Source organism: Eumetopias jubatus, unplaced genomic scaffold (genome assembly GCF_037043125.1).
Source record: "Eumetopias jubatus isolate StellerSeaLion01/CBP00866 unplaced genomic scaffold, mEumJub1_p1.0 scaffold_1, whole genome shotgun sequence".
In the NCBI taxonomy this organism is placed as follows: domain Eukaryota; kingdom Metazoa; phylum Chordata; class Mammalia; order Carnivora; family Otariidae; genus Eumetopias; species Eumetopias jubatus.
Window position 1 is genome coordinate 80,387,948 of NW_028274807.1, and position 14,611 is coordinate 80,402,558.

Genomic DNA, 14,611 nt, shown 5'->3' on the forward strand with positions numbered 1-14,611 from the left:
CTCACTTAGGTGATTTGAGATCACGATGAATAATTTTATGGAGGTGCAAATAATTCATTCCACTTGCAATTCCCGTGGACCAGTCCACTAGCAATCGAGGTGTGATCTTCCTGCCGGCTCGCAACACCTCATAGAGTTGTCCGTGGGCACAGTATTCCATGATGATGCAGTAACAGGGGGCCTGAGTACAAACGCCCCTTTCAAGAAAACACAAATATGTTTATAAATTCACACATACATACAAATGTACCTGTATACATATTTATATTTTAAGAATATTTAATAAATTTAATGATTAAGACCAGTTCTTTGTCCATATTATTTTTAAAAGGCATAATCTTTCCCAATTCTTCAATTACCATTAAACCCCCTCTAGTCTACAAGCTTCTCTATTATGCATATGGACAATTTTAGCTCCTTTTGTTCATTCCAGATTATCTCTATGTTGTGCTGGATCCATGCTTTTCTCTGGGGCCATTCCATTCTGGGACAAAGAGCACATTTCCTGAGACTTGTGTAGGCGAGGTACTGTGTTGTGTTAGATTGTTAAGAGTAATTGAAGTATCTTCCTTTTAAAATTAAATAGAAGGTTTTATATATAGCGTACAGAGAGAATTCAAATAAAATATTGCTATTTTTACTATTAATTGTTGAATTTTAAATTAGTCAAATTTAAGATAACTAGTCTGAGGACCAAAAAAAGAGTCAATTTTCTATATCATATAGTCTTTGAAAAAACATTTCTGTTTAGAATAAAAATATCATACAATGTAACCTATTTCTATGTGGCCTATATTTCCATCAATTCCTACATCTTCCACAAAGCCTTTCCTGATGATTCCAGTCCAAGAAGATCTTTCTCTAAATTCTTATGCTACGCGGGAGCCATTCGGTTTTTTATATGCAAATTTCCTCTCCCCATACAGATCACTGGCTCCTGGAAGGGAAAGGTCTTCCATTTCTTTTCTTTCTACCATAAGGCCTAGAAGTTCACAGCAAGTCCTTGACAAATATTTCTTCACTTCTCCTTAACTTTCTTTGCTGCTGACCCTTTGCACAAACATGTGCAGGTGCACGGGGTAGGAAGAGGGGAACTAGCATGGAAGAACTTCTGTTTGTCAGGAATGTTCCATGTTTATGTAATTGTCTGATTTAATCTGCCCCCAAACCATCGTGCAACACATACGCCCTCTTCCATTTCTACGGGTAAGGTTCAGAGAGGGACAGTGACCTTCCCTAGACAATACACCTGTGACAGAGCTTAGATTCAAATCCAGTCTAACTTCAAAGCCTATGCTTTTTCCACGGACTATGCCATACTGCCCTCCCTTCGTGCTTTGTAACTTCTGTGTACACAAGCATATTGGGGATTCCTATATCAACCTTACCTTAGAAAAGTGATAATTAACTCTACTTCACACTTTTGTTCTGAAGATGAGAAAAGAGAACAATTAACATATACAATTCTCGGTATCCCATCTCTTAATAGTATGTATGCCTTCTTTCAAAACTTTCTAGAGGAGTTGAGAGTATTCTATCTACAAGATGCCCAGCTAAAGTCCTCAGCCAGCTACCAACTCATGTCTTCTCTCGTGGGCGGCTGTAAGTGATGAGAGAATGAAGAGGCCATAGCTTGAGACCATGGGAAAGTCCTACAAGGACAGCAGGTTATGAAGAAGTAAAATTAGTCTTCATTCTCCCTGCCATGATATGCCTGTCAAATGCCACAGAGCTATTTCTACTACTCTCCGATCATTTTCTAAGCTACCCAGAATTCTCATCTTCATTTCTAATGAAAAATTTTTTTCAAGTTTCTGTTACTTGACTTTTAGGAGCACTTGGTGGAGCAGAGACAGACCACAACTATAATCAGACAATTTAATTTTCATTACAGGAAAACACAGAATAGGCAGGAATAATGTAATGTGCTTAAGAATATCAAAATAAATATTTGTTTGAAGCTACTCAGCATTCTATTCAACCCTGTTTTAACTTGTCGCAAACAGAGAGAAAGGGGTAACAGTGATATGTTATGTACTTTTCATCTTTCTTGACTGATGAGAAGCAATCATTCCATCAACCGTGTACTATGATGAGGCTTCTTAGTAGCTACAAATAGCAGCTCTCTAATCACTTCTAATTGCCACCTTTTCTTCCCCTTGGCACCCAATTCCATTAGGAACAGTCAGATTAGGTCTTCCTAAAAGATCGCTTTCAAAAAATTGGACGAAAAAAATACAGAATTCTTTTCTTTCACTTCCCCTTCTCTACACGGTTCTTACTTCAAAGGAAGCTGTAAGCACAGCAATCAGTATCCAGAGAGACACACTCAAATCTAACCATGCCTTCGTATCTTCCAGACGGTCCTGAATGATTCATTGGCCAAGCAACTCATGGCACAGATGGCTGCACACAACACTGCACAAAGCCTCAAGAGCGTGGTGTAATGAACCAGGGACCCAGTCGCGCTATTGGTTTCCATGTATAGGTAAAGACTATTCAAGCATCTTCAGCCTAAAAAGTGGGGCACTGGCATGGCAGTACTCATCCAAAATGTGGAAAACTGCACATGTAGGTAGGAGGGTCAGGAGAGTGAGGTATGGAACAGGTTGCAAGGAAAAAGGAAAAAGGAAAAGGAAGGAAGGAAAAATAAAGCTTCTCACACCCATACTCTTGGGACACATTTCTGCCAGGACATCCTGGTGGTAAGCCCTCGTACCTGGAACATACAGCCCAGCCCACATCAGGAGGCCAAGAAGCCATGCTAATCTGTAGAATATTCTGTGTCTCAAACTCAGCGTCCTTGTGATTGAAGCTTGAGAGTTTCGTTAAACAGAAGTTAAATGAAAGGCCCTTCCTTCCATTTAGGATGTAGGATGCTAGAAGGGATGATTTTCTCAGTGAAGTAAAATGAAGGAAAGAAGTGAGTCTCTGATAGTCTGTCTGCTTAAAAATAATCCTTCTGCTGTCTTTTGAAATGTATCGTCTTTGGAAAGAGTATAATTAGTCTCTATAGCATTTCATTTTTGTCTCACATCCTCCTGGCCCTAACAGCGCAACAAAGGATGGAATCACGAGGGCAACTGAAGCTCTCTCCCATGCCCACTGTATGCATGTCCCTTCCACAAGGAGGTATGTCCAAGCACTTCATTTAGTATCCCAGCTGAATGCTTCTCTCCTTTCCACATCTCTTTCCCTTTCCATAAAGGGAATCAAAACTCAACATCAATACTCATTTAAACCCATTCTACAAAACCTGTCCCCAAGATTTCTATTCCTTACTTTAGGGATGTGATTCCAATCAAAAATGATCCCATGACATGTTTACCTTTATAATGAGAGTTTTATCGAGAGAGGATCCGTCTTGGGGGCTGGGAGAAGTTCCTCTTAGTTTTGGGAAGGGGAATTTGTAAATTATTCCTCTTTTAGTGGTAGCCTCATCAGTCATACTATTTTCCAGGACTGAAATACATATATGTCAAATGTATCAAGAAGCTCTAGTTTCTAAACTGTCATTCCACCTGAAGACTAGCTTTCCTGTTCTTCACCTTCCCTCCTGTAAAGCCACTCATCATTCATTTCAGGCTAGGGCAGAATTTAAAACCTGGCAAGAGAGGGACCTCAAGGGGAAGGTACAGGCAGAAGAGATTACACATAGTTAGAGCTCAGCACTGTCAGGTTTGGGGACTGCCACAAATGTACCTTTGTGCCTCCCCTTTTGCTAGTGATCCCCGCCAGTATTACGAAAATAACAGTCTGAACTAGAACGATACGTTCATACACTCTTGAAAACAACTACATTGTGGAATGAACATAGCATATAACTCATCAGTATTCCAGTGTCATTAGACTTAGAAAGCTGAGTGTTTGGCATTACTTGAAAAGGGATCTAGCAAAACCTGAGGCAGGGAGAAACACTCTGAAGGTGCCTCTTATTACAAGTTCATATTTAAGAAGGGAGGCTAATAGAAACTAATAAAAAAAAATTCCTCTCTGTTAACACAGGGACTAATTGTTCTATGATCACTTTAGATATCAGCTTTGTTTTCTTAACTGAATTTTCAGATGGGCAGGTTATCTCAGAGTGACCTCCATCATCCCACTGATGAATGAGGTTGATTCATCAGATATGATTGCTTGGTAAGAATCCATCGCTCCCTCTCTGTCCCATGTACATCCTTTCCAAGAAGGGTGTGCTCTGGCGAAAAGAACTACCAGATTATACGATTCTTAAAGACACGACCTTCATTTAATTGCTCTTTGGTGCCCTCCCAAAATACCTAGCCCAGTACTAAGTCTATAGAGTATTTTCCATATGTCTTTCAAAGCAGGAACTCATATGTAGATATTGGGAGAAAGAAAATCTATTTCTTAAAAAAAAAAAAAAAGCCTTGACCTACTTGAAAGCGATGATGTTAGGGTGCTTCAACTTCCTCAAATGCTTGATATCCGTCTCATTCTGTTCTCTCACTTTCTTGATGGCCACCTCCTCCGCTCGGAACTTGCCCAAGAAGACAGCTCCTTGGGCTCCACTACCCAGCCACTGCAGCTCTGAGATCTCCTCAAATGGCACCTCCCAAGTATCTAGGCACACAAGCGAGAAACAAACTTAGAGATATCTCGGGATTTGCTGAGGGACCGTTCTACAAGGCCACTCCGAAGGTACCTTCAACATCACCCAAAATGATCTCTACCTTTGGACTCCCACCTGTAACTCACCAAAAGTTATAACCTTCCTACGGGTCTTGGAACCATAGATCAGATATTCTCATGTATTAGTTTGTATCATTTTCTTTAAAGATTTTATTTATTTGAGAGAGAGAGAGTGAGTGAGTGAGAGAGAGAGAGAGAGAGAGAGAGAGAGCATGAGAAGGGGGGAGGGTCAGAGGGAGAAGCAGACTCCCTGCTGAGTGGGGAATCCGACGTGGATGTGGGGCTGGATCCCAAGACTCTGGGATCATGACCTGAGCTGAAGGCAGACGCTTAGCTGACTGAGCCACCCAGGTGCCCCAGTTTGTATCAATTTTTAACCAATGAAATCAAGCAGATCAGAGATCTCCAATATATTCTCCTCCAAACAAAACATATCTTGACATTCCCACGGCCCCACTTCCTCACCTCAAGCTTGCATGTTCTTCAATCCACTTATTTGTCTCTATACCACGATCCCTATTCCATTACCCATTGTAAGTCAGTGTTGTTTTATTCCTCTTTGAATTTCTAGTGTAGATGCTCAATTAATCTTTCCTGAATGAATTTTCAAGAATACTCTCCCAAGGACCTAATTATGCACAAAACTTATATTAATATTTACCTTTTATTGAGTACTTACTACATGCCAGACACTAGCATAAAGCTTTATATATCTCATGTGTTGATCCTTTCAACAATCTTGGGAGTCTGGCCTTATTATGGTTATTTATAGATGAGAAAACTGAGACAGGGAGATTAAGTAACTTACCCAAGGTCACACAGCTGGTAAGTGGCAGAACTCAACAACTGGCTGATTCCAGAGACAGTGCTTTCTCCACTATTACCACATTGCCTCTTGCGAAGTACTCGAGAGGGTCATTAGCCATAATAGATTTACTCATATAGATGCAGTATTTTCAAGTTTCTCTCTTTCTTAGAATTTGATTTTCTTTGCACCAAAAAAGTAATAGGAGTCACTTCTAAGTGGTGACATTATTGATGATTCATATTATGTTCTTTATCCTTTGCTGTATTTTTTTTTACCATGAGTCTGTATTACTTTTATAATGAATAAAATGCTATTTTATTTTTTTAAAGATTTTATTTATTTATTTGAGAGAGAGAATGAGAGAGAGAGAGCACGAGAGGGGGGAGGGTCAGAGGGAGAAGCAGACTCCCTGCTGAGCAGGGAGCCTGACGTGGGACTCGATCCCGGGACTCCAGGATCATGACCTGAGCCGAAGGCAGTCGCTTAACCAACTGAGCCACCCAGGTGCCCTAAAATGCTATTTTAAATGAAGCACTTCAAAAATTCAATCAATACATGTTTAATCTCATGGAACTTAAAAAGGAGAATATGATCCATTGATTCTTCTCCTTGTCCCCCTTGTTATCAGTGCATTGTCACTACACTGGTAAGAAATAAACATCAAAGAACGAGGAGTCCCGTAGAGTGAGGGGAGGATAATGACAATGTTAAAGGTTATGGGGGATTTTCATTAGATCACCAATCACTAAAAGGTCACTGTTTGCAGAATACTGAACAAGATAGTGTTGAGTCAGCTTTGAAGATATTCTGGTCTTGAAAGCAAATCAACTCACATCTACTACGGTGATGAAGCAGCAGAAAGAGGTCATCAGTACCTAGGAGGGAACTACATTTCCCTCTTCTCTCATTTTCTCAAACTTGAGAGAAAATAAATCCTGTAGATTCTTAATAAAATGTGGCTTCTCATTACAGTGGTTAAAACATGACCTTCCAGAGAGGATGACATAGAGCAGAACAAATTATAGTGAGGGTGTTTGACAGCATAGATATTTAACCCATTCTTCTGCTCTGAGCCGATTAAAGATATCTGCTCTATTGAAATTAGATAGACGCTACATAAAAACAAATTTCCCTAAAATACAAATAGCTCACAAACACGAACTCACCGAATAAACAAATGATACCAGGGGAGATGCGGGAGGAAAGAGTGAGTTACGGGCTTGACTGCTTTGAGGATCTTTCTGGCTTCGAATGACTGACAAGTGCAAAGTGTCTCACGCAGTCCCACTTTCATCCCCGCAGGCTTATCTGTGTAGCACACACAGGACCCAGGTATCGATGGCCTACCGTCAGAGGGTTTTACTTGGGAGAGGTCTGGTGAAGAACTAGACACAGTATTACTTTGGCCATTCCGGGACCAAATAAAAGGACTATTACTGGATTCTGGGGCAAGAACATCCTGGGCACTATTTTTCTGAAAAACTTTATAAAAGCCCAAGTTATCCTCATTTTTCATAACTACTAAAATACCAAAATTAGACCTCTTTGGGTGTTTCTCCCTATTTACTCAATCTTTATTTATTGTTAAATGCTAGAAACACCAGCAAATATTAGAAAATAAAGTATTTTATCTGCAATCCCATTCCATATTCATTATCTTCTCTTCCAGTCTTTGCTCATATGTGTGCAGTTATGTGGAAGTTGTAGGTGACACATAATCTTTTCTACTTTTCTCATGTATTGTGTATTCCCCACGTATACACAGTTTTCATTATAAGCCTTAATAGTAGTTTACTGAACCCTTTCACCTTTTCTGTACTTAAGTCTTTCCATCTTTTTGTTTGCTGGCTTAAATTTGATACTTTTTTCTTTCTTTATATTATTGCCTCAGACTCAGTTCTTAGGTTAGAGTACAGTTTCCTGGCTTTTGCTATACATTCTAACTTGCCATACAAAAGGGCTTCGCTAGTTTTTGCTGACAGTAGTAATGCATGAGTGTGTCCCTTTTACTTTGCCAGCAATGAATATTGTTGACCGTTTTTTGGGTTCTAAGTTATTTAGGTGTAAAGTAATGTTTTATAAGCTTGCACTACTTTATTTATTTATTTGAGAGAGAGCGAGCGAGCATGGGGGCAGAGGGAGAGGGAGAGAATCCCAAGCAGCCTCCTCACCAAGCAGGGAGCCCAACGCACGGCTCAATCTCCCAACACAGAGATCACCACCTGAGCTGAAACCAAGAGTCGGACACTCAACCGACTGTGCCATCCAGGCACCCCAAGTTTGCACTACTTTAATTGCCAGTGAAGTAGAATATTTTCTCCACATTTGTTTAATGCTCACATCTGCTCTGCATGAATTGGCGCATTTATACTTTGTGCATTTATCTGTCGGGGGTCTCATAGTCCTCATAAATTTGAAGGAGTTTTCTGTTTCTTTGACACATATTAAGAGAATGTTTTTTCAAAAGACTTTGTATTTTATGGGGCGCCTGGGTGGCTCAGTCATTAAGCGTCTGCCTTCGGCTCAGGTCATGATCCTGGGGTCCTGGGATGGAGCCCCACATCGGACTCCCTGCTCAGCGGGGAGCCCGCTTCTCCCTCTGACCATCTCCCCTCTCATGCTGTTTCTCTCTCTCTCTCTCAAATAAATAAATAAATAAAAATCTAAAAAAAAGAAAAAGAAAAAAGAATGTTAGCAATGAGGATGTGCAAAACTGGGGGCCCTGATAACTGACAGCAAGATAATGATGTAACAATGGAACCTGGCTGTGTTCACTCCAGGGTTAATCCCAGACTTTCTGCTTTTATACCTGTCCATTGGTACTCTTCCCCAGCTTCTATCTTCTGAGTCATCACTATGACTATTATCTTAATTCCAATATTTACCATGATCTCTAAGACTGAGAAAAAGCCCCATGCCCACCCACTTTTAAGGCATAAGTTCTCCTTTGTTTGTATTCAGACATGCCTATGATATAATACTTGCTTTAGGACTGGGAACTATTTGGCAGTAAAAAATTTCAACTACACATACTACCTTAGTTGGATTTCACTACCAACATACTAAATGGGAGATGAAGATGTCATTAAAATTTTTGAAAAATCAAGTGAAGTTTCCTCATAAGTACCAAATGCAGAGACACATCTGTTCTGTGTGCTATCCTTTGGCTGACTGTAATCCAGGATTAAAGATTAGCTCCCTGATCCCAGAGCTGACAAGGAAAAAACTACCTTATTTTCTGGCCAGTGAATCCCTTTCACGGCCCCCAGCAACACCAGCCCACAGTAGGGTATCCTGTCATCTGCTGAAGGGCTAGGCAGCTATAAGCTGCCTTGTAAGCTTAAGCTGACCACGCCCGTTTCTTATTTACTCTTGAAATAAGCCTTTCTGGCAGTCACATAATCAATCAGAAGATTGATTAAATACAAGTTTACGGGACAATTAAAAAAAATTTTTTTTAAGTAGGCTCCACGCCCATTATGGGGTTTGAACTCACAACCCTGAGACCAAGACCTGAGCTGAGATGGAGATTCAGATACATAACAGACTGAGCCACCCAGGCACATCCCCCGCCCCCCAAATTTGAAAAGTCCTTTTGACAGACACATAGGATGTGTCTGCTGCCCCTCTTTATGAGCCTGAACCTCGATGCTGCATTTGTATCCTGAGATCTCCAAATTACCACCAAAATAATTATTAGACTGGACAAGTTAAGACTCTAAAAGCCAAATGCAATTTTATCACATAAGCAGATATTAGTAGGTTTTGTGTCTCAGCAGAGGAGAGGGAACTTTTTAAAAAATAATAAACTAAGGGTGGTTATCCCTGGGTTGTGGGATAACAGGTTATTTTTTATTTTCCTCTTTGTGCTTATCTTAATTCCCAATTTTTAAAATAATAATACTGTTTTAACATTGAAACCCCCAACCTTTGTGTGACAAGGAACAACTTTTTAATTTCTTGAAACCTCAAGACCACAGAGGGGGAAAGAAGGGTGGAATGTGCAGGACGGATGGGACGGGAGGATGTATGAAAGACAGTGAGACAGACAGACAGACCAACCCCAGGGACACAAAGAATTTCTGCATGTACAGGAATGGATGCTATGATTGACAAATCCGGGAAAGCACACCTGGGATCATTTGATTTACCAGCAAATCCAATACACATACTGGGAAAGGGTATAGAGGGAGAGGTTTAAGAGAGGTATTGGTTTAAGAGAAAATATTTCAGAAATCAGAAAAATAGAATGCACGAGAAAAGTGGTCAACAGTGCCTGAGGTTGACAGGCTGTTGTGGAAAAGCTGTCAACAGTCTCGACTGAAAGATATGAATATATGTATATATATATATATATATTTAATTTTTAAAAAGATTTTTATTTATTTGCTTGAGATAAAGAGCTCACGAGCAGGGGGGGGGCAGAGGGAGAGGGAGAAGCAGGCTCCCCGATGTGGGGCTTGATCCCAGGACTCCCAGATAATGAGCTGAGCCAAAGTCAGACGCTCAACCGACTGAGCCACCCAGGCGCCCCAAAGTGAATATATTTTTAGGAGAGGGTCACAGAGTCCAACATTCAGATATAAAGTAAATAAGACAGAATCTCATTTCTGGTCTACATTTCTGGTCCTTTCCAAAATTTCTTGATGAGAGAACTGTTAACAATGGAATCATTTACATAAGGCTACAAATATATGTATCAAAAGCCTTAAAAAGGCATGAACCATTTTAACTCAACCATTTGTCTTCTAAAAACTTATCTTAAGGAAATCAAAGATATAATAAGAATGATCACAGACATAACTAAGGGTATGTGTGAAAATTAAGTAATAAACAGATGTTCATTGCAGTATAGCATATGATCACTAAAAATAACAAATTGCCAAGGAATAGAGGATTGCTTAAAGAAATCTATTTCATGATATGGGAAATGTTCAAAATGTGAAGCGAAAAGGCATAATGAAATAGTTTGACTCTGTTTTTTTTTTTTTTAAAGGACACACACGTAATAAGACTAACATAATATATACCAAAAACATTAATAGTGAAGACTGAGGATCATAGATAAATATTTTTACTTTGGGGGGAAACTTACCTGTATATTCCAACCTAACCTCATATATTACTTTTGCTATCAGGAAGAAAAAAATTCTTTTAAAGAATATAAATGAAGTTATAAAGAACACTAGGGCCATGTGTTCTCTTTCCTTCAGAAGCATAATGCTTGAATTGGTATATATGAATATGCATGTTACACCGCGATGGGAGTTACTTTTTAAAAAGCTGTGGAATCTAGACATAATAATGCTTCTCAAGATTGGTTGTGTATTTGTTCTTTCCTCACAATGTGAGCTTTCTGTGCCTGGGCTGTAAGAAAATGATTCCTTTTTACTACAAGCTAAACCAGGGCCCAAGCTTTAGGCAGAGAACCACTTGGCGTCTGTCTGGTTTTGAGTTAATCCAGTGGCCATCAGACTTTTTGATTGCATGAACTTTCAATAAAAAAAAATTTTCTAAACATGCACTAGGTGATTTATTTATAAGTTATGTATCTGCACAACTTTATTAAAATACCAAATATATATGAAAACATGCATGAAAATAGAAACTTAAAATGATGATACAAGGAACAGGAGCTCTAACATTTTCTTCCTCATTAACACTGTAGATTGTCTTCTATGTACTCTACTTGACACCCCTAGACTGGACAGCTCCAAAAGATGGGCTTTGGCCAGAAAAGACCAACCAAATGTGAATCTGTTCCAGTCAGAAGGTTTATAGGAGATTGGTATAGGGTATTCATCGGGCACTAGGGTTTTAGTCAAAGGTTATCCAGTGAATGGTGGTGATGTGTCTACACAGGGACTATTTCCCAGGTCCACACTCTACCTTACCTTGCTGCTGTAATTTGTAATCAGTGGAATATGCCTTGCCAATGATATTCCAGACAGGCCTTAAGCATCCAAACAGTCCTTCCAGAAACCCACCACTGCCGCTGCCCGACCTGCTGAACTGAATCTTGATGTCTTCAGTTCCACTTGTGCTCTCTCCATCCATGGTGTTACTGTTCCCCTGAGACATGGCCATCTCTGATTCATCTTGTTCCCTTAGCTGAAGAACGCTGTTCTCAAACTGGTCCCTGGAATCCTCACTCACGCTTGTCAACACTGTTGTGGTGATGGGGCAGTTCATGCTCTCGGTCAGCTCTGTTTGTACCACCCTCTTTTCCTGCTGGTCCTTAAGGAGCTTGGGTGATGGGTGGCTCCCCACAGGTGTGAGTTCATCTTGGAGTCCGTTGGAGTTTCTGCTTTCACTCGAGGGTAAGTGTGAGGAAGAGGAGCAGCTCAGGGGCTCCTGAGGGTTGGCCATGGTGCCATGAGTGTGCCCAGGGTCCTGAGATGACACTCAGAGGATTATTGGGACAGAATTCTGATGGAAGAGAGGGCTCCAAAACCTGGGGAAGATAGGAGGACATGAGATCACCCTTCTTTTAGTCACCCACACTACCGCACTTCTGTTTATAATAACAAAAACACTGAAAAATGGGGGTTGGTTGAACGTCGGTATACATCCAAATGGTGGAATACTATGCAGCAATTACAGATCATGTTGTAAAAGAGTATTTACGAACCTGAGAAAACGTTCATGACATGTTAATATAAAAAATAGGTGAGAACAATATATACAACACAAACTCTTACAATTTTTTAGTTTTTAAATTCCAGTGAACATACAGTGTAATATTAGTATCAGGGGACAATATAGTGATTCGACACTTCCATACATTACCTGGTGCTCATCACAAGTGTCCTCCTTAATCCCCATCACCTGTTTCACCCAGCCCCCACCTTTTACTGGAAAGGACACACGGACACATACACAAGAAAAAACACTGGAAGAATATATCCCAAGAATTAACTATTGTTCACTATTAACTACGGTTAGGTCTAGGTGGTTAGATTTGGGAGGGGTTTCTTCCAAGCATTCTGCATTAATATGTTGCTATAGAGTGAATGGGGTTGTGTCCCCTTGCTCCAAAATTCATATGCTGAAACCCAATCCCCAATGTGATAGTATTTGGAAGTGGGGCCTTTGGAAAGTGATTAGGTCATAAGGGCGGAGCCCTCACAGACATGTCAAATATGCTAGTGCCTTGATCTTGGACTTCCCAGCCTCTAGAACTGTGAGAAATACGTATTTGTTGTCTGAGCCATCTAGTCTATGGTATTTTTGTTACAGCAGCCTAAACAGACTGATAAATATTAAAAAATATTAAAAAAAGTTTCCCTTCCCAAAGAGAAATTAAATGTCTTGATAAGCATTGTTTTATTAGGAACAATATCCTGCTCATATTTTTTCTTTTTTCTTTAGTGTTTTTTCTCCTGGGGCATTGTTTTACTTCCTAAGGTATTCATTAAGTCATGTAGGTAAATGTCTTGTGTATGTGACAACACAAATTCCTAAGATATAAAATCTGTTTTTACTGTAATGCACCAAATCTGGGGCAACAAACTAAGCCCCGGTGCTTTAAACTTATTCTTTGCTTCTGATCTGTCCATTAGCACCAATTTCTCAGGGCCACCCAACCTCTGAAAATAAAGACACGGAATTGTCTAGATTGGCCAGTTCGTGCAAATTTAATCTTAAATTTATTCATTGTATGTCAGAAATTTACTTTCTTTACAAATCCCTACATAATAGTTATTTCTTCCTTCACTCTGAATTAAACATTTAGAATATGTTTAATAGGAACCAGGGTATAAAGAGAATCTCACTTTATAGAGGGGGCAAGAAACAGACCAACAATGACTGACAGTACAGTGCTTATCATGAATCAACCAAGTGCTCTGCGAGCACAGAAGAGGGAGGGATACTTTCAGGGCTAGCTGCCCAAAGGTGGTAACTACCGATCAGTGTTAGAAGTGTAGAACCTCATCGGGTTGGCAGGAAAGGGGTGAGCGAGAGAAGAGGGAGAGGATACCACAGATGTGGAGAAAGTATGAACAAGGGCAAGGATGCATGAAAGACTATGGAATATATGACCAATTGAAGTGGCTGGAATGCAGGGTTATATGCATATACAGAGAGAAAGATAAGAAAGGAGAGAAAGTCAGGAACCAGGGGCACTTGGGTAGCTCAGATGGTTAAACCTCTGCCTTTGGCTCAGGTCATGATCTCTATGTCGGGGGATAGAGCCCCACGTCGGGCTCCGTGGGGAGTCTGCTTCTCTCTCCCTGTCTGCCTCTCCCCCTGCTTGTGTTCTCTTTCTCTCTCACACTCTTTCTCAAATGAACACATAAAATCTTTTAAAAATTTTCTAAAAAAAAAAAAAAAAGACAGTCAGGGACCATTTTATAAGAAGATTTGTATGCTAGGCTAAAAGGCTTGGATTTTATCCTGAAGGTGACGGGGGTATAGTATCCCAGACTGGGGGTTATGGATAAAAAGAAACTACCCCTATGTTATTAATTTCTCATCTGAATTACTGAGATCCAAATTTTAAGCGTTTTTTTTTTTCATTGCCATACCCTATGAGTAGCTTGTATGAATGAACCAATGAAAACACCCTATCCTTTGAAGTCTCATTCATTCATGTAAATATGTATTGAGCTCCTATTATATGCTACGCAATGTGTTAGGAATTAATGAATGGTACATAGGCTTCTACTCTATAGGAACTTACAATCTAGAGGGAAAGACCAATTGATAATAAGAGCCGCATGGTTAGATATATGGTACACAGACATGACCAAGGTGCTACAGGAGCTCAGAAAAACAAACATCAAATACGTCCAGAGAAGTCATAGAGGAAATGTTGTTTGGGTTGGAGGGTAAACCAGGTAAAAGTGAGACTAGACATTGCAGGAAGTATTGGGGAGCAGCAGGAGATAACTCTTATAAAAGGCAGCCAAAGGTCAGAATGTGGTGGACCCAGATGACAAACTAAAGTTTTTGGATTTTTATCCTCAAGACAATAGAAAGCCATTAAGAAATTTTAATCGAGGGAGTGATTTGGCCAAATTTTTAATTAATTAATTTATTTTTAAAAGATTTTGAGAGAGCACGCAGGCATGCACGCGGGGGACGGGGCAGAAGGAAGAGACTCCCTGCTGAGCAGGAAGCCCCATGCGACGCAGGGCTGATCCCCAG

At 40.1% G+C, this 14,611-nt stretch overlaps 1 protein-coding gene across 1 annotated transcript in view; it reads right to left on the reverse strand.

Moving 5' to 3' along the window:
- MAP3K13 (mitogen-activated protein kinase kinase kinase 13) overlaps positions 1–11,830 on the reverse strand; it is a 38,611-nt gene extending 26,781 nt beyond the window's left edge. The window contains exons 1-3 of the mRNA XM_028101015.1: positions 11,356–11,830; positions 4,401–4,584; positions 6–197 (exon numbers count right to left, since the gene is read on the reverse strand). Of these exons, the coding sequence (XP_027956816.1) occupies positions 6–197; positions 4,401–4,584; positions 11,356–11,830 (851 nt within the window). The remainder of the gene's footprint in view (positions 1–5; positions 198–4,400; positions 4,585–11,355) is intronic.
- Positions 11,831–14,611: the final 2,781 nt, after the last annotated feature.